General features: G+C 37.1%; 1 protein-coding gene across 1 annotated transcript in view; it reads right to left on the bottom strand.

The window, feature by feature from the left end:
• Positions 1 to 21715, bottom strand: part of ANOS1 (anosmin 1) — a 140844-nt gene that overhangs the window by 50383 nt on the left and 68746 nt on the right. The window contains exons 3-5 of the mRNA XM_051644185.1: positions 14771 to 14833; positions 11377 to 11599; positions 5949 to 6133 (exon numbers count right to left, since the gene is read on the bottom strand). Of these exons, the coding sequence (XP_051500145.1) occupies positions 5949 to 6133; positions 11377 to 11599; positions 14771 to 14833 (471 nt within the window). The remainder of the gene's footprint in view (positions 1 to 5948; positions 6134 to 11376; positions 11600 to 14770; positions 14834 to 21715) is intronic.

Below are 21715 nucleotides of genomic sequence, written 5' to 3'. Positions count from 1 at the left end.
CAGAGAACTCATCGCCCCAGGTCACAGGACTCATTTCTCCAAATCTCAGTTCTCAGAGAAGTAGGGATCCAAAATGGCTTCATCCAATTCAGCACAGTGAGAAGCCACCCTTTCTGCTACATAAGAAACATGAAACCCTCAGGTAATGAATGTAAGCCTTCTTCAGATCTTTGGCACTTATGTCAAAAAGACACTCACAGCCTTAACTCTTCCCTGCAGAACTTTCTCAGGTCATAGGAGATGACCTTTTCTTCAACAACACCCACTGAGACTGCCAGTGTCATGAGTTCAATTTCTACCTTCCACGGGGAATGCCTTAACCACTGAAGTATAGAATAAGCATAGATGCAATCTGAACCCTCTCAGTAGAAGGTGCTTTTGCATGCTCTTATTCTGAGCCCTGCTTTCCTCTATTTATTTCTTTTTTTCCTTTTAACTTTTTAAGAGCTATCTTCTGCACTGTTTCTTATTTTTCCTAAGGTGCAAACACCAGAACTAAGCACAGCCTCCTGATAAACCCTGAGTCACTGCCAAGTACAGAAAAAAGAAGTTTTGTAGAACTCATCAGAAACTCATCCAGTTGTTGCAGATTTCACTTTTGCAATTACCTCTCAATTATCCAGTTTTCAATTTATTTTAGGATGTCATGTTTATTGCATGTTAACTTAATTCTTTAATCAAAATAACGCATGACCCTGAACCAAATGTCCTGAAAGTGTCTAAATATGCTATACAATTACTACTGATAATATATACTGATCAAATACACATTAAAAATGTAATGACATCAATTTATTTTCACAAGCTCTGCTTTCTATAACCTCAAAAAATCCACCTTCCTTGTATAGGATTCAGTGGTACTTGCAATGATGCCAAGCATTTCTCAAAAAAGGCACTGTTTTTTGCTCTTTCCAGTCTGTGTAAGAAAGTACCAGATGCTGACCTAACTCAGATAGACAGAACCTAAGGAAGTTGCTTCAGCTCTCTAGCAATGTTGTTTTTAGAGCCCTGACCAATAAAATTTGTAGGCGTTATCCTGCACTTCTCTTCTTTTGGTAACAAGCAAAATTTAGGGAAATGGCTAACTTGTTTGTGTGTGCATATAAAGAAAAGAGAGCCTTTCTAAACTGCACTACAGACTGCTCTCAGACTAGTAAGTGTTGCAGACTTTGAGCCCCTCACATATTGCTCTTACTCAAGAGTCCTTCTCCATTCAGATTGCTGAATTTGTCTTTTAAACTTAAGCAGGGGTAATAGACCTGGTGCTTTCATCATCTGCCTCACCGTCTTTCCCTTTTTTAGCATTTACATTACTTGTAAAGTGAATTAACTCATCCAAGGAAGGGAAGAAAGAGCCTACCTGAACAAACTTTTACTAATATTTTATTTTTTGGAGCATGCAAATGTGCTAGCTTTTTCCAGCTTGGAGGGCCATGTATTCAAGAATGTCCAGCTAAGACGTGACAATGAACTATAGTAAAATAAACTATCACTATACTAACAGAAAAAAAATACCAAGGCTTTATTCAGGCTACTGCTGCAACTGAAATCAAGTTCAGGAACAATGTCAAATTGTAATTGATGAGTTACAACGCTGTGGGTTTTTAAAAACAGATTTGCTGAATTTAGTTACAATGCAAGAGTAATCTGAATAGACTTGACCCAAAATTCCTCAGCTAAGGAATCTTGTTTGTCATTTGCATCTGCTCAGCTATTCTGCGAGGACTGATTAAAAGAAAGGATTTCAGTTGTGTCAGTCCTCCATGGCAATTATGAAATCGAAAGATGAAATAATCTGTCGATCTGTATCATCAAAATTGCTTTAACTTATGAACATGCCTTGGGCCTAGTACTTTCATCATTCATTTTGTTGGCAAAGCTCTTGTTAAACTCACTGGCATAGAGTATAAACCATGGCACCTCTAAGCAACCTTTACATAGAGATAATAAATTTCAAGAAAGAGAGAAACATTACTGAGATATCTTATACTACCTTAATGGTAAATCGGTGGGGTTTTTTGTTAGTTTGTTTAAATAGTTCATGTAGTTTTCACTACATAAGCATGTTTGGAGTTGAAATCATAATTTTCAGAGTCCTTTCAATATCTATCATATTAATGTAAGCCCACTGACTGATACTACAGGAATCAATGAACTGTTTCATTGTGTTCATTCCCTGTCCTTCACACTACCAGTCCTGGATTCCTTTCTGTAGTGCAAAGGTTTAATGGAAATCGGAGAGGACAGCTTCACCCTGCTGACTTCATAGCTCTGCACTGTCTTTTGAAACAAGGCACAGTGATAAAAAAAATTGCAGTTCAGAGAGTGAAGAGATACCATGCAGTGTATCAGAAGAGTTGAGCTTATGTTTCCTCCAATACAGAAGAAACCTGACAGTGCTGCATCCACTCCTCTGTCAAAGGACAGTGGACCTCCCCAGTTCATATGAATGCAACTCCACACAAAGACGGCACTCTCTAAGAATGCTCTAGCAAAGCAAGCCCTCTCCTGGGAGATGGAGAAAGAAACCTTTACTGTACAGGACTGGTAGATAGCTCCAGCAAGCATTTCTTGCTATGAAGAGCTGAGAAACTTTTTGTGATCCTCAAAACCAGAACTTCAGGTGTCTCGGAAAGTTTAAGTGTTAAAAAAACATTAGTTGTCCACTGAGTTTTGACAATTCCAAGGTGAAACACTAAGGTTTGTCACCATCAAGCTAGCAGTAAATACAGGTCCTTGTTTTTTTAAATAAAGGGATAAATTAAAAAGCAAACTTCATTATTGTCTGCCAATATGTATACATATATATGTGGGTATATTTATATATATACATGCAAAAGTACTTGACATCCATTCACACAACACAGACGTGTTCTGTCTGAAAATAACTGACCTGGCATCTTTGAATTAACTTAATTAGTTAAGAAACTTGGTGTAAGCACATAAGACACTGTACTTCATAGCTAACGAGTATCTTAGTTCCCACAGTTTTTATATTAACCAAGGGAAATCAGTCAAATCATTAGTTATGTCAAGTTTTACCAAAAATATGCAGTAAAAAACTAAAGTTAACAAAATATCTCATTCCAGAAGTGAAAAATAACTAAAATAGTTTACATGTTTGCCTTCTTAAGAGTTACACAAATAACTTATAAATAGATTGAGCCTTTCTCCTTAAAAAGAAAACAAAAAAAAAGACCTGATGATGCATTACAATATAAAAGGAATAAACTTCTTCAAAAAAATTTTTTTCAACACCTAGTAAAAATTTATGTGAGACACGAGAAATGAATTGTAAATTGGGTCATGTAGAGGCAATAGGAAACAGAAAGTTTTTTTGAAAAATAAAAACCTAAAACCAAACTTTTTGAAAACTACAAGCCCATTTCCTCTTGGACAGATAATAAAAACAGAATATTGGATTAGGAACTCAAATAAAAATTATTCATTATTCATTATGAAATTTCTTCTATAAAGATGCAAACAATAACTTTGGATAATTACACTACATGTGGGCATAGGCATAGAGAAATTCAGATCCTCATCCACAGCCTTTTTGATCTTTGACTGTTTTTCACATGCTGTTTAGCTTAAGTTGCAGAGTCATGAAAGACCCAGCATCATCTCCCTGGACTGGTATGCCCCAGGAGTTCTCAGATGAATGGCTAAACTCTTTGCAGCCTTTGCCTATAACTAAGGTCTGATACCCCAAAGTTTTGGAATCATACAAGAAAATAAAATTCTAGATTATTTGGACAGGAAAATCCCAGAAGTTGTGCACCCAGTCATTTTAGTCAAACTGGATATCCATCCTTACTGTTGATATTGCTAAATAAATTCTATCGCATGCAGCCACACTTAACAAATTTGACTGTCTGGTGGGATGTCTAAAACTACAAACACTATGAACGTACACTGCTCTATAGTGACAGAAATTCTGATTACTAGCACCCTTCAAGGGTGCCCAGTCTGTATGTCCCACAAGGTGAACTCAGGTCATAAAGCTGGTCACATATGCTGAAACTTGTCCTGAACTGACATCTCCAGAGAGGTCCATCACACAATCAACACGTGCCTTTTGTGATGCAGAAGGGACAGTGAAGTTCTCAGAAAGATGTCAGTAGAAGGAGGCTTCTCCTGCCACAGAGATTAACTCAGACCCTTCTGGCCACCTGTAACAGTCACCTCAGGTAAGTCATCTGTCAGGGTTCTTATCACTCTTGCACAGGAACATGTTTCTGAAACACTCTCTCCTGTACATCCACTGCAAGAAGGCAGAGATTTGTATATTCATCACTACTGTGGAGCATATATAATGTATGCTTCCAGAAATGCAATGAAGTCCAGTTCTGGGATGAGATCCTTTGCAGTCTGGATCCACCAACTACAAGATATGGGCTTTTACAGTCGAGCATATACAAACATCATTATAACAGTAAGGAGTAACTCAGATCAGGCTCATTTTTGCTACCTGGTATTTTCCTAGTAGCAAAGGCAGGAGGTTGTTTGCTGTGCATGAACAATACAGACTGAGGACCTGCACCTCAGCTAAGAGATAATAAATAAGCCACTGCAACTTTATCAGGTTTGGAGATGTGCATGTTCCCTTGGACTTTGGGCTTACACAAACAAGGTTTCATGCCAGGCTCTGCTGCAGGTGATTTTTTCTGAGTAAGACTACACAGCGACAGCCCCCTGTAGCACCACATTGAAACTAAGAACTTCACTTTTGTGCTCAGTTCCACAAGGTTGACATTATTTTAATATAGCATTATCCTGCACTATCTGAATTGAGAATTAACACAAATTGTCACATAATTTAAACTCCTTATTTTATTTGGAATGGTTCTATTTATTATTTCTTTCCTTTTTTTCCTAGCTGTAATGACATTTTGCAGGTCTTTTCAAAATCAGCATTTTACTTTTCTTGTCAGCGGGAATGAGGGTGAAGCAGTTAAGATAAACGATTGGAACTCTGCCATCCAGGTGGACTGTCAGCATGTTAAAAAACAGATTGAAACTGGAAGGAATTAAGTGAAAATTTATGCTCTGTTGGCTGCTTCTCATTAAGAAACATTTGCTCATGAATCTTAGATTTTCAGTCTGGACTGCAAGGAGTGATAAGAGCATGACATCATAGTCTTTTCTGACTTGGGAGGGTAACATCTGAAAAAAAAAGACAACTTGAAAATAATAAAGGTTCTAGTCTTCATTTACTCTTTGTTTTATTTAAAAAAAAAAAAAAATAGTCTTTTCACCAATTGTTTTTCTTATCTCTTTTGTAAGACCAAGCCCTGTCTTGGAGACTGTGCACTGAGTCCCACTGACCTCAAAAGGACTGTCTCTTCTGTGCTTCCTTCAATGGATTTTGGCATCTAATTCTACATTTTTCAAGAGATTTGTGGCTTTCAGAGACTTTGGAACCCCCATCTGAATAGATCAGAAGTATGTGCTTACAAGAAAGTGCCACTCACTGGCCTTATGAAAATCAAGCCTTCAGCTAGCTCTATAGATTTTTATCTATAAAGAGCAAACCCACAAAGTAAACTCATTTTAAAAACACAAACCTCTGAGTATTTTTTCTCCTAGGGACAAGGAAACCACTGTTTATTTCTTTACTGACATATTCACACATATTTTTATGAAGTCATTTTCAGTACATACCAAAAGCATCTGATGTTTCTATAACTGAAAAACTGGAAGCGAAAATATTGATGCTCTTTTTTCCTGAATAAATCTAGAAAACAGTTCATTGAGCAGTGAAGTAAAGTCCTGGAAATCTGGATTGTGTTTGCAGCTCTGTCATGACCTGGGAAGAGACTCTAGGAACCAATTTCTCTGCATGAGCCTCGCTACCGTTAAATGATTTAACTCTACTCTGATCTGAAGAGGACCTTAAAATCACGGTCTTGAAGACAGGGATCCATACCGCTTTGCAAAGAACTGACCTGTGCCACAGTTTGCCAGTTAGTAGCATCATCCTCACTGGGATGGATTCCTTGATTCCACCTCCTTTGAACAACATAGATCACAGGCTCAATGGAAATATTGAATTTTGAAGACCACTTCACCTCCAGCTCTCCAGACTGAAGTTCTGTGAATTTTAATTCTTTCCGTGGTTTCAGTGGAACACCTGTAATAGGAAAGTGCAAACGAAATTATGTGAGTAATTAACAAGACGTGATTAAACCATAAATAGATTAATCTGCATGAAAAATAGTTAAAAGAAAAAAAGAGATTTGTTGGCCACACAGAAGCAAAAAAAGGGGGGATGGATAGGCTGATGAGCATGGGAGTTTCAGAAGCTGACATGGGGAAAACACTTTCCAAATACGCTTTGATAACCTGAATAAAGATCCCTTTGATTCCAAGCAGAATCAGCTATACCTGTTGTTCAGTGTTTTACCTTATTAGTCCTTAAATGCATTTAATTACAGAATTTCCACAGCATCACATCCATTTCACTACTTCTATATCCTTGCCATTAGAAAGCTTTCTTACTACCTTGTTTACTCTCCTGTGCTGCATCTTAAATTTGATACTTGTTTATGGATCATGGAGAACAGATTCTTTCATTTTTGGAGGAGACTTTCATGTACTGCAAGACTGTTATTATGCCTCTGAATGTTTTCTTCTTCAGTCTAACAACCAAAGTGCACTCAGTTTTCCTTTTAAATCAGTGTTTTTAGACCTCTGATCATGCTTTCAGTTGTCTCTGGAAACTCTCCCACTGGCCCACGGCCTTCCTCCAGAGTTAAGCCTAACGCTGGACACAGACTCTGTCTAAGCTCTTACCAGTGTAGACTAGAGAAGGAGGATTATTTCACACAACTTACATTAGTCTGATATGCTTAAGAAAACTGTTTGCCTTTTTCATCACAGTAAGACCTTATTGACTCACGTGCAGCTGGATTGTGTGATGTGTCACTCTCTACTCATCCCTTAAGATCTAGGAAAGCTCATTCCAAGGCATTTTAAAATAGATATTTTATATCTAATAGATATGGTCCAATTGTTACATTTCAGAGACAAAAATGTCTTTTTAAAATTTTACAGTAATTTCTCATTACACAGGAACACTGAAGAACAGTTACTTCTGTTGTTTCTACTGCTGGTAACATTCCCTTCTTGAAAACATCTGTAGCAGCTTGAAGTTAGAAACAACTCTTCAAATTTGGCATCTTTTGATTAATTCAACAGATCAAGTGTTGGATACATTTATTTAGACAGACTTCAGGAAGTCATGGTTGAGTGTACAGCATTTTGTCACTTCAGGATATGTCACAAATAAAATTTCTGCACTGACATATAAACATTCTAAGCAAGTTATTGTATGCACGTAAGTTATTTTGTCATGTCAGTAGGTGTCCACATAAGTCCAGCTGTATGTGTTGGTTCTATAAATTGTTTCCTACTTGGTCTGTCACAGATGACTGAGTACCAAAATTTCCTTAGGCGAACAAACTCCTATATTTTCAGAGGTTTTCTCCCAAATCTGATTACACAATTAGCTATAAGTAAATAAAAAAGTAAATTAAAAAATCATACTGTTGCCCTTCAAGAAGCATAAAATCGACCACAGGAAAACCCAGTGCTTAAATCTGGTTATCACAGCAGTTTAAACTCTGGATATCCTTCAACAGCCAGCAGGTTTAGTCTAACACAGCGAACATCACAGAACATGTCACTTTGGATTCCCACATTTGAAAATCCCTCTTTAATTACAATGTACAATAATCCTACAATCTGCATGTTAAGAAAACTTCCATCTGCTTTGCATTAGGGGCAGTAGGATTCAGTTGATTGGAAGTGTTTCAGCCGCTCCGGCGTTACGCAATTGCGTGCAGATGGAGCGCAGCAGCACAAGCCCGGGAAGCGCAGCTCTGCCTGCATTTCACAAATGCTTTTGTAGAACCAGCACCACCAATTTCATATCCAGATGTGTAGATCCAATTCCTCTTCAATGTGCTTTTCATTATGTAAATGGTCAGCCCATTCATCACGCTGGAACAAATTAGTTCTCTGAAGTCTGCAGTGCTGAACAGAAGAATTAAATAACTGATTGCTCCATGTGTGCCAACCAGAGCCCAGGAAAAATGTTTCTAAAAGTGTCTTTCAGATAGCACATGTATATCTGTGCCATGAAAAATAAATGCACACTGGTCCATTATAAGAAACTGTATCTTAAATGTAGCTTCCCCAGGTATTAAAGTTTCCACAAAAGGGTTTTGGACAGCACAGGATGCATTCTTAGAGTTAAGAAGATTCGAAAAACAGTTTTTCAAAGACTCAGAGAAGTACACCTTTAAAACTGTACATTATTTTTTTAACACAAAACTATTTTTTAAAGTGTTAAAAGAGCCTTTAATCTGTGTATGACCATCTGTCTCCGGCTAGCCTATTATGACATTGTCATATCATCATACCCTTTAAATGTCATTAATTTCTCTTCGCAATTTACCTTGTCCAGTTTAGTCTGCTGTATTGATTGCTCCCTTACAAATTTCAGACAAAATTAAGTTAAACTGGTTTAGACAACATGAACCACAAGTATTTGTTAAAAAGGGGTCCTGGAAGGATCGCACAAGTAGGTGTATCATCACATCTGAGAGACCACTAACTTCTGAACAGGAGAAAGGTAATAAATAATATTTTCAGCTGACACCAGTTGAGTGTAAAAAGAGATACATGTCCTTGTCTTTACTTGGGGATGCACATGTGCAGGTTAGACAAAGCAAACCTGATCAAGCATTTGCCAACCCTTTCTCTTCCTTTCTTCTTTTCTGCATTTTTAAATTGTTTTATTTCCAAGCATAGATACTGCCCCCATTTCTCTCTCTGAAGTAACAAATCTACTTTAGACATCTACTGCTATTTAGAACTTCATTATGTCAATTAAAAAAAATAAAAATAAAAATAAAAATTAGGCCATGGAGAAGGTACATTTCTGAAGTCCTTCACTAGCTGAGATGATGTAAAGGAGGTAGATGAGGCAGACGTCAGAAGAGTAAAAGAATACATTTGATAACTACACTACAGAAAAAAAAAAAAAAAAAAAAAAAAAGACTCTGTACCTGATTAATAATATTCCCAATGGAGAAGAAAAAATGCAATGATAATGGACAGTTTAAAGATTACAGCAAATGCAAGCCAATAAACGATTACGATAACAAGTAACTGGACTTGTTATGTTGCTCCAACAACAGTAGGTAATCTGACTTCAGTGCAAGTGTACTTACATTGATATCATTCTAGTATTGGGCTTTAGCACTTAGTACTAAAGGGGAAATCCAGTTTGCAAATCTAGCAAATCAGATGGGTATTTTATATCTGCTGTTAGAACTAATCTCCAGAGTTTAATCAATTGAAAACACAGGAACTTCTGTAGACTCTTCTGAGATTAAATCTGAGCTCATTTTATAGTTGTGAGTGCTATCAAAATGATAAGAATAAGTACTAAACTTATTAACTAGATCTTAGTCATTGCAGTTTTCTCTTCCTTAGTGACAGGAAGGTCATTTACCTCTGGGGGAAATGAATAGCAAGCCTGCTCTGCTTCTATTTGTCCTTTGTTGCAGAAAGACAGGTTGAAGAGGCTAATTAGATGAATTCATCGGCTGAGAAGGCAGTACAATATTGGGCTTACCCTTCCTCTACAAGACACATATGCTTTTACAAGCAAGCACCTTCTGCAGCTAGGTCATAAAACATTAGAGAAGGTTCCTTCTGTTCCTGTATCCTGGATGAACAGAAGTAGACTTTCCAGTGCACAGTTTTACAATGTATCACATCCTGCCATGTCCTGCATCCTCTCCAAAAGCATGTGTCTTGTTTCATTTGTTTGCTTGCTTGCTTGTTTTCCTCTCATTTTGCTTTTTCCAGCTGTTACATTTACTGGAATGCTTTATAGTTGTGGTATGGAGCCTGATCATGTAAATCATACAATATGAATGCCAATTTATTACTCTGGTCATTTGTCTCAAGAAGATGAAAGAAATTACTAAGTTATCTGTTTTAATAATTTTTATTTTGAAAGGTGCTGTGTATAAGAGTGCATTCATTGCTTATAAAGGGGCTTCTCTGAAGTTTCTTGGAAGTAAGAGTTAATTTCCCTTCTGCACCAGAAATCTGATCACAGTATTGTCTGCTGTTCCAAATACTTTGAGTACTGCCTTCATCAGTTTTATGTTTGCTCAGTCTCTATGACTTCCAGACCAAATTTTCTCCATTTATGTAAGTAAATAATGCAGGGCTTCCTGATGGCCCATCCTGTACAATCAAAGAGAGGATTCAAAAGTCAAAGCACATTATTTCTGGTACACATTTGCATCACTAGGGACACTCAAAAAGATGCACCAACATTTCCATTCAAGCAATAAACTTAAAAATAAAATCACCGTCTCCTTCACATATTTTACTATTTTTCCATCCACAGATAGAAATAAGTCTGGATTCAGACCTAAGTCTGGAGTTTAGTTCCGAGTTCTGCTGATTAGGCTCTCCACAGAGAGCCCATCCTATCAGGAGAATAACTGATTAATACTTATTTTTTAACACTGAAATAAAGAGAATAGATTTCTAAAAAAAAAAAAAAAAAAATTTCTAGCTCTGTGGAACAAGAAAGTGCCTTTTATAAATGCTCTTTGTTCTGTGCCAGAAGCATATTTCCAGGATTTTTCCATGTAGAAAGCTTTTTTTAATTCCAACAAATTAAAAACTGGAGTTTGTCTAAGCAAATAATTTCTTAATCTGTATTTTCTTTCCAGTGGATGTCAAGGAAATTTTTTTTCACAGAATCTCAAAACTCAAATAAATTAAAAATGTTTTAATAAGATTGCCTTAGATTTAAATAATTATTTAATATACATGTGGATATTATAAACTTTCACTATTTTGTTCTTAGGTAAGTTAAGAACACCAATGCCAAATATACTGCATTGATTTGTCCTTTTATCTGATTATCTCACACTTTCTATTTGCTTATAAATATAAATGTTATTTGTGTTTATTAGGACTTGAGCTATTTATCATTAAATATTTTCTTGTGGCAATCTCTCTCATCTGCATCAAATTAAGTGAGATTTCACTTAAACTGGCATGTTTGTTCTGCTTAAGATGATTCATAATAGCTACATGTTTACATTCTACAGATTTCCAGACATGAGCTTCACACAGGGAAAAAAATATCAGAACCTTGAGCAACATTTTTCCCTGGCTTTCCACCTTTTCATTTGTTCAGCCACATCTTTACAGGACCCTTAACTTTTTCTTCCCATCCATACAAACTCCTATAAAATTAAAGTCCTGTTTTTCTAGAAGACTTTATGATGGCCTGAAGTTATTAGCCCAGTACAAGTACATATTAATATTCTCTACCTTTGTACAGATTTTTTGGAATTTGGCACGTATGACCACATCCATTGGAACAGCATTTCTTCACTCCAGAACATTCACTATCAGTTTCACAGCTTTCAACACAGGCAGCTGCAAAACCACTGGCCTTCTCAGGTGCCGGGCAGTCCCCTTGCTTCACAGAAAGGATGTACTTAAGGAATTCACAGCTTGTTAGGCATTCATAATTCTTCTTGGGGAAAAGAGGCTAAAGGGAAAACAAAAGAATTGTATCAAATTTTCAACAGGAAAAAAAAAACAAAAACGCAATCCAAAAAAACAAACACAAACACAACAAATAGTACGTTTTCCAAGACCTCCTAAAGGAAAATCCAGCTTTTCAGCTTTTGCAAGACTATCCCTGAAGATTTATATATTCAAGCCACTTCTAAAAAAAGCATTCTAAGTACAGAATGAGTAATTCCCTCAAGTAAGACCACCATCTTTAGTGGAATAAAGTTGTCTGTATTTGCCAGCTTTCCCTTGTTTTCCTCACATTGGCTGGCTACAAAGTTGCTCAATGACAGAATAAAAACATTCCCAAAACAAAGGGGAAGCAACAGTCAGACAGACTTTTTTTTTGGACTACCCCACATTCCTCCCTTTGTACTTCACAACACTTTACCCACAGTATCTGATGTAACGCCACTTTAGACAAATAAGTGAAATCTGGTTTCATTATACTGCTTGGCTAAGAGAAGATTTTGCAGCATCTTTATGTTCTTGCCAGCATATTAGCAATTGTATAACTCTTCATGGAACTGGAACTAAATTTCTGATAAAACAATCAGCAGAAAATACAGAATGAAATAAGCCTTAAATATCTGGACTAAAGATCAAAGTAAATGCTACTTCTTTGAGGAATCGAGTCCTAAATATACAAGATGTTGCTTCAATGCATAGATATCTTATATCATGTGTACTACTCAGAGGTTTGCAAGGTTCATTTAAAACTGTATTAAAAATAGCATCTACAACCCTGGGGAGAAAACTGTGTCACATGGGGATTTCACCTCCTCTTTTATCAGGTGCTTTATTTAGTTTGGTGCAAAACCAGCTAAAGTTCTTTCCTCACAGTGATTGGTGAAACTGTAGATGAGCAAGCCATGGAACTGGGGTTACCTACAGCCTGCCTTTCTATCTCAGCGCAACCAAAAACCTTCCATCATGACAGAGCTGACTTACAGATTCCTAAGCCTACACAGGAGTTATAACCCACTCTCCATCCAACTATTCATGTAACTTCTGAAACTTCCTTTCTTATTAAAACATTTTACTTTCTTATTTTTACTGTTCCTACATTTCTGGCAAAATGTGAAAGACTCTTTGCTATTCAGGAAGCCCAGTTGCTTCACACACTATGCATCAGTTTATTTTCCAAAGTTACTGTGGTCCAAGAATGTGACACAAGGTTACTTCTCCCACCTTGGCCTACAGAACAGTTCAGAATTTTTGAATCAAGCTTTTAAAGATTAATTTGGGTGTTACGGCTTAACTGCCCTAAAGGCTGCCAAAACAAGCAGTCCTTTTATCTCCTACTAACCCCAGTGATCCTTAGACATGCTGTTCCCTCCATCAGGATGCATCTGATCACATGGTTAGCCAATTAAGAAGCTAAGCTATCAGGAAACTGAATTTATGGGGAAAAGTGAGTCAGATAAACTGTCTCCTTCTCTTCTTCATACACAGAGGTCCTTTAAGATTGGTACACCCATTCAGCAGATAAGAAGTAACATACCAAGCAGAGACCTTGAGAACACAAAGCTAATTTGGTGCTTCCAGGTTTTTTACAAAACGCAAAAAGATTGAAAACACTCTCAAAGGAAAACAGCCTCATTTCTTTCAATTCAACAACGTCTATGGACTATGCATGAGTCCAAAAGAAAGTGATCCTGTGCTTTTGTGTGCCGAGCCCGCGTGTGCATGTGCTTGTGTGTGAGGCTAATTTCAAATCCTAAAACATCACAAATTTGCAGCTACTTAATTAAAAACTTTATAGCTCCCTGAGGCATAATACGTCCTCAAGGCTTCTCCTCCTCACCCTATTTCACAGCTCATTTTTCAGTTAGCTGCTAAATGTGCTGCTCTTCATTACGGGCCTTTGAAGTTCTAAATTTAGCTTCCACCACAAAATGCTAATCAAATGGAGATGCTCACTGTTTTTAACAACAATAGAATAGTGTTCTACAAGTGTTTTCCTTTTAAACCAATTTTATACCTATTTTCACCCATATCTGGAAACACAGTCTGAGTCAGAAGTGATATATGAGAATGACAAAAGGTAGATCCACTAGAACTGCTTAATTACATTACCCTCAAGTTTTGTATATGAGGAAGCAGTAATCAATCTGGGTTAAAAATCTCTTATAACAATTGGTTTTAATGAGAAATTTTTACTTCCTTTTCTAATGTAACCACATAAACCAGTAATCCCATAATCCCTATTTACACAGTCAGATTTTTTTTTTTAATTAAAATTACAGCTTTTGTTATTCATCTTCATGATGCTTAAAATAATTTAAACATGAAACATGCTCTTGTACCAGAAAACGTGTGTCCACAGTGATGAGGAAGGAGGAAATTCAGTGTATCACTATGATAATTACGTCAGTTATTGTTGCTTCTATTTTGTTCTAGTAAAAGTTGAAAATCTTCATAAAAGTGAACTTCCATAGATTTGAATAAAGGTGTATCTTTATACTGGTTTAGTTATAATAACTTTCTATTAAGATGATATTTCCATTTTGTACTAAAAAAAAAATTAAAAAGACTGTAACAGCTGAGTTCCACCAATTCAGCAGAGTGACATTTTAAATCCAATAAAATCACCTCCTTTTTTGTACTGGTTTATGTGATCTAGATTTGCTTATTCACAAGGTTATTCTGAAACATGATTCAGAAACTGGCTTCAGAAACTTCCAAAAACTGGCTTCTGAATAATTATGTATTTTGACAGTAGCCATCTGAACTAAGATTCCACAATCCAATTACTCCTGGAGAGATATTCTTTTAGAAATCAGATTGACTTTCCAACTACTCTGCACAAGGCTTTTCACACAATGACACTTTATATTTTAAACACAGATATTCTTTCTTAAACGTGTTCAGAAAAGACAGAAGTATATGTGGTAGAAACAGCAATTTACAGGATGGAAGCTACATCACTGTGGTTGGATCAAGCCTTTAAAACTTTAAGTTGACATAAATAATTTGGTCAGGATAAAATTTAATATAGCTAAATTGCTGTATGAGTATCCATTCAAACGAAGGTGAATACTGTAAAAATCCCATGTTTGTTGGCTCTTTCCTTGAAGCTAATAATTTAAATGAAAGAGACAGCTGGAACAAAGTGAGAAATAGTGCCCTTAGGCTGACGTACCTCACAGAAGCTTTGGCAATGGTTTTTCTTGAGGTCCCAGGACTCTTTGCAGGGCTCCAGGCACTAGGAAGAATCAGGAGGCAGAGAAGTGTCAGGAAGAGAAAGAAATAAACAACCACAAATAACTCCATTTTTTCTCCAGTTGTTTGTTTGGCCCATAGGAAGTTAATAATATCCACTTCTCCTGAGGATAAGATTGTGTCATTGAGTCATGGTGTCAGACCAGGGTCATGCCAAGCCATGGTTAGATTACAAGAAAAATTGTCAGCATTTCTTTCTGTACAAGGCAATTGCCTCACTCGTTTATATGCCATCCTATTTTCTGCCTTATTGAACCTAGGGCTAATACCATTTTAACATCATGACACTGGATCGCAGAGGCAATGTCAAAAGCAGTGCTCTAAACTACAGAAAGTTAAGTCTTCTCCTTACTGACCAGCCTAAAGATTAGATGAGCTCCTTGCCTTCTCAAGCAAAAAACTATTTCATCAAGCTATGGAATTAACTCAGCAGAGGTTTAGCCACTATTCCTATATAAAAACACAATGTTCACTGGTCTGTTAGTAAAATCACTTTATTTCAGGTACCATATTATCATTTCTTCACCTTTAGCCTCTACTGCAATGAGACAGCTGAGATTCAAATGCTGAAAACCACATTGAAACCTCACAGCACAGCATAATGAAAAAATCACACTATTAAAAGCATTTACTGTAGCTGAAACATAGATTTAGACTCACATCTTAAAACCTTTTCTCTTTGTTAGACAAATCTTAGGAAATACTGGCATTGCTGGGAGTTAATAACACCTACTCCTTCTAGTAATAGTTCAAGTTACTTCTTGCAACAAAAAGAAAGGCCTTTGACATGCAATTCACTATTTGTATAATTTGTTTCTCTTATACACAGAATTATATTGAATCCATATGCATTTATGTCATGCAGAAACAAGTGTGACATTGGCTGTATCTCAATAGCTGATCAACTGTATACTTACTGTACTAAAAAAAAGTAGTGCTTTTAAGGTTAAGCATTTTTCTTACTAGCAACTAAGTCTGAAAAATACAGTAAACCCAGTCACAGTGGTTACATATTTCAGAAATTAAAAAAAAAAAAACATTCAAAATATTTTCTAAGTATATTTTGGCATTTTAGACTGAATTTCTAACTTCAAAATTCACATGTGCTGTATACAGAGTACTTAGAAGAATACATTATAAAATGTCACTGAGGCCAGTAAGTTTAATTAATTTGAGTGTTGATCCTGCTGTAGTATATTTACTGCACATTTGAGGACAACTCCACCATCATGCCAATTTTACAACTCTCCTGATGGATTTAGCCCCAGATTACAGAGATAAATGGTAGAAAGACACAGCAGGCAACATTTTGCCACACTGAGGTTTGGTCGGTGATCCCCAAGGCTGTCAGGATTTCTGTATCCTTGCCTTCTCGCAATTCTTGTTTACTGCTGCACAGCCACAGAGAGCATACCTAAACCAGCAGATCCACAACCATTAGATGATGACTAGGACCAAGTTGATGCTGACTATATTGCTGGACCACCTTCACTGCAGGCTTTAAATAAAAAAAACATTGGCATTCCTGGAAGGAAATACTAAGATGATGTACGCTTCAGAGGGTTTGTTCAAGGCATTTGTACCAGGATATCCTTACCTGCAATGTAAGTAGGCTCCAGCACTGATGCCTTGTCTGGCTGCCAATCTGTCCCAGTAATCACTCAGGACAGCCCAGGCTACCAGCATCACCTGCCACCAGAAAAGGCAGAAACAATGGGCATTTCTACTCAGACACTGAAAGATGAAAAAAACTATCTAGGACTGAGCAGTACCCTGCAGGCTGACAGCTCTCAGAATACTCCAAGGAAAAGAGATGGTGTAATGAGCCATAAGGCCTCCATCATAAGTTCTAGTCAGAGGACACACTCTTACCTATATATAAACAAAGAAATTCTTCCTGCTGCATGAAGAGTCCTCAGAGTATTTGGCTTAGCCTAGCACCATGGGCTGCTGCAGAAGACGATTGCCTAGATTTATAAGTTGGAGAAAAACTACTAGCAGGCAGAAATACTGCCAATAACTTTGCACTAGAAGAGTTTGGAACTGTTCTTCTAATAATGTAGTTATTAAGTTTGCAGTAACACAGACTAGAGTATGTCACAAACACTGAGGCTTGAGCACCTATTCTCTTAGCTACTCTGTTATGAGGTTTCCCCTAAAATGAGAAGCTGAAAAAGCCGGAAGCTTGGATCCAGGTCTCACCTTTGAGTCCTTGATTTAAACTGTAAATTAGCTGAGATCTTGAGATCCCCCCTGCTGTCTGGTGACATTTATCCTCTGAATGGCAGTAATCTCAGGTAAAGAGATGCCTTGCTTTGCCTTGTCTCTCCTGATGTTTTTTATTTGGAAAAGGAAATGTGTTCTAGATCAAATGTGTTATATATGCTAGATCTGAAGGACTATTATGTACTCAAATCTGTCTTTTTCCAAACATCTCAGTTTTCCAATAAACTCCATTCTCAGAATCTTTTACTTGCTTGGTTCTGTTAAAATCTCTCATCCCATTCATATGTGTCACTGTGAGCTGCACCTTTTATCTGCAAAGAGTTTTGAGATTTTTCTCATCTTTGGCATGTTTTGCTATGAATATTCATCAAGATGAGTCTACTGAAGAGCATACATTTTGCAGCACTCTGAGAGTATTGTAGTAAAACACTTCTCCCTCTGCTATGGATCTCCCCAATTTTTAGTCTATCTAGCCAAGGCAAGCACCAAGTTGAAAAGTCTCTCAAGAAAAAGCAAAATCAGACCTTATCTTCACAGCAGCTGAAGATTTTCTGACAGATATCATTTCACAGATAATAAAAATCAAAATGAAGAAAATATGAAGTAGTGGCAGTAACATCTGTTTTCCTAAATCCAAGTCTTCAGAGAACACAAAAAAAGCCCATACATCTTAAAAGTTGAAGTTCAGATAATGCCATTCTAATAACAACAAGGCAACTCAGCAAAGGCCTTATCTGAAGCTCTCTCAGACCAACAGGCATTATTTCACCAGTGTTTAGCTTAGTCTTGATGTCTGAAAGGAAAGTATGCAGTATATCTCACCAAAAAGCAGAGTTTCAAGGAAATACCTATAAGACTCACAAGGACCCATGAGGAAACTATTCCCACCCAGCAGGTAAACACATCCAGGTTTTCTGGATTAGTGTAAATGTGTGCACCTGTTAAAAGGATACAGAAATGCTCTGTCCAGGATGAGGAGGAATCTAGGCCAAGCAGAAGCTGGTTTTGGCTGTACCTTACTTAAATAATAATATAAAAAAAAACCCTTCCAGACATTACCACCCACCCTCAGAGGCTGATTTTAGGTGTGTAGGTGGCAGACCACCACAGGCAGGAGGGCAGTGGGGCAGTAAGCATCCCAGCAGTCCATTTGGCAGATGTCACTGGCCCTTGAAGCTGCTGCTGACTGCTGCCCCAGCACCACTGCACAGGCTGCTCTACTGCTGGGAGGTGGGGGGGAGGAAAAGATACGCAACACGGCACTGAACTGGGCATTACAGGCTGGTGGCACTCTTCAGAAGATGATGGCTGTTAATCATGCTGGCCATGCTAAAATGAATCCTCCTAAAGCAGTTGTTTTATCATCTCCTGTGGTCAAATCTGGAAGTTGCAGGTTTGCTTTCATCTTCCAGACTGGTGCAGAGGTGTTATTCAGTAATAAACAATTGCATCAGAAGCCAAAAGGAGGGCTAGTAGACAGCACTCCAGCATTTCTCATCACTCAAAATTTGTGTGTGTGTATGTGAGTACATATGCATATACACAAAGGTACACACACATATATCAGAGAACACTATTGATCTGTGAATAATCAGGCTATATAAAATTAGGACCAAGGAAAAAATACTGCTTTATTCAAGAAAGAAGGATGACTATTGCTTTAAAATATTTTGGTTGGGAGGTTGTGGAGTCCCCTTCTCTAGAGATATTCAAGACCTACCTGGATGCAGCCCTGAGGAATGTGCTCCAGGTGATCCTGCTTTAGCAGGGAGGTTGGACTAGATGATCTCTAGAGGTCCCTTCCAACTCTGACAATTCTGTGATTCTGTGATTATTTTTTTAATTTTTTTTTTTTTTTTAAATTACATTGAAGGGCCCTGTTGGATAAGTCTTCTTTTGTTTAAATTTTTACCTATAAATACAGCAACTGTGAGACTAGCATATGATGCATGCTATTTGTATTATTTAGAAAAGGGATATTTTAAATAGTCCACCATTACTTTCGCTTAGGAAATGTTGCCCAAATTGGAAAGAGTTACACCAACACAGCAATTTTGAAAGTCTTGTGAACTGCAAAACATCATTTAAGAACTGACATAAGTATTTCTGCAAATACTGTATATTTCTTCAATTATTATATTTAAATTAAGTAACTTAATTTGAGTATTTATAGATATTTAAACAGCAAACATTTATGTCAGAGTGGAAGAGTCTACTCCCAGTATTTTTTTACCAAATGAGACTTCTCCCTGCACCAAAGTGGAACCAAGTCATATGCAAACTGTCATAAATAGGATGGAATCAAAAGTATTCTAGCTTCACATAATTATCCTTTTTATTATAATTCATACTAGTTGCTCACAACAGCAAGGTCAGAAATAAGTATTTTATGTTAAACATATATTTAGGAGTTTTGCTGTCCTAAAGTATTCAATTAACAGGAATCTAGATGGCTTAAAAAAAAAAAAAAAAAAAAAAAAAAAAAGAGAGAGAAATAAAAAAACACCTTTCAGTGAAGAGTCTCCTAGAACACGCTATATCATGAAGACAGGTACCAGAAAAATGCTCGTACTCACTATCAGGCACTGCGCAAAGAACATTCTTGGAGTCAATATTGGATATTAGCAACATCACATCATAGAACATACTTTCTTTTGAGCTGTTTGAACAACTACTTTTCTTCTTTACTAATAGGAACAAGTGTGAGATATATATATATTTATGTAATGTAAAATAGCAGTTTCATGTGGGTACCTGGAGTTATTTCTCTGCTCGTGTTAAACAGATTCCCATGAGCATTACACTGGTAATATATTTCCTTTGTAACTGAATAAACAAATGGGTTAAGTGACAGAGAACAGTTCTCTGTGTTGCCTGTTTTCTCTACTGTAGGTCAGTGAGCATCATGATTTGGTGAAAAGGAGTGATTTTGTATACGAGGATCAAGTCTTAATTAAATTAGTTACAGTTGGGGTTATTCTGTGACATTATCATGTACACTGGGAACCCAGCTGATACCATCTGAAAGCTAATTGTAGGGCTTGTTTTGAATGAAAGCCAGGTCTTAGATTTTAAATGGTGACTAAAGAATGTGCTACTTGGTTAGAGTGATCTGGAGTTTTAAAATCTCCATAAGGAGCACTTCTCAGCCATTCTTGAAATGTAGTGTTTGTTGTTCTATACTCATGTCATCCTGACAAGTACTATGATAGGACAGACAACAAGGAATAGGTTACTATTATTCTAATTAACAATATATACATATGTAAAGAAAAATATAAATACTTAATTTGTAATCAGCCTTCAGACAGTGCATCCTTGTGTTTCAGGACAGATGACCACTTTGTATTTTTCAGAAGTCAACTGCTCAGAAAAAAGTAGCAACAAAAGACCTGGGACCAGCACTGAAACTAAGGGAATGGTGTTTCTACTGGAGACATAGGTACAATTACCTCAACTATTCTGAGTCCTCTTCAGTTGTAAGGTAAAACACTGCAGCACAAACCTTCAGGGTTCAATGGGAACAAGTAGGGACATAGAGGTAGGGAATAGTAATCACACGGCCACAGCAACCACATAGCCACTATCACATTATATTATATCATATCATAGGAGGCGGTACCTGCAATGGTTAGGATTAATCTGAGGCTAAAACACTACTTGACTTTTCTAGTTAACTCACATGTGACCTTATCCAGAGCAATTTGACATTAAAGTACTAGGGGTTAAGTTATGAAAATAACAGCATTTTGTGTTGAGTTATAATGTGAGAAAGTAAGAGGGAATATAAGCCATCCAGCAGTGGTCTTAGTCAACAGGAATGACACCCATATTTCCTGTCAGAATTTGGTATACCCCTTATGAAAAGACTAGCAAAAGCTGTATAACAGAGATTCAAAACATATTACATATGCACTGGACATAGCTACAGTATCTTCCCATTACAAATTCTGAAGGACATAGAAAAAAATATTATTCAAAATAATATCGAAATAAATATGAGAAGGAGAGCACACTGACACATTTCTTTAAAGCTCTAAATTGCTATTTGAGCAGAGAGGTGGACAAACCCTCGATTTCAGCTCTGTTTACTCAGCCTCTTATAAGGCTTAGCCATAAAGTTACCGAAGCAAACTACAGCAGTTTTAGGTGCAACTGTCTTCTGTCTGTTACCAGCATTTTGGACAGTGGTCTGTTCATTGGACTGGTTATTTCAGAGCAGAATGGAAAATTTCTGAGAAACTTTACTGGCTACAAAGTCGAGCAGTACAGTTTAAACTGCAACAGCAAATAGCTGCATTCAATGTGTATTTATTTTACTTGGGTGTGAGGGGACTAAAAGCACACACATGGATGGGTATTACTGCTCTCCACAACTATGCAAACTTGATAATATCAAATTAGGGCTTACGGTAAAGAAAATCTTTAGAAGTGCAACTGCTGACCATGAGCCAGCGGTGTGCCCTTGTGGCCAAAAGGGCCGGTGGCGTCCTGGGGTGTATTAGAAAGGGTATGGTTAGTATGTCAAGGGAGGTTCTCCTCCCCCTCTATTCTGCATTGCTGAGGCCGCATCTGGAGTATTGTGTCCAGTTCTGGGCCCCTCAGTTCAAGAAGGACAGGGATCTGCTTGAGAGAGTCC

Source organism: Apus apus, chromosome 1 (assembly GCF_020740795.1).
Source record: "Apus apus isolate bApuApu2 chromosome 1, bApuApu2.pri.cur, whole genome shotgun sequence".
Taxonomy (NCBI): domain Eukaryota; kingdom Metazoa; phylum Chordata; class Aves; order Apodiformes; family Apodidae; genus Apus; species Apus apus.
This window is presented reverse-complemented; position numbering and strand designations above follow the sequence as displayed.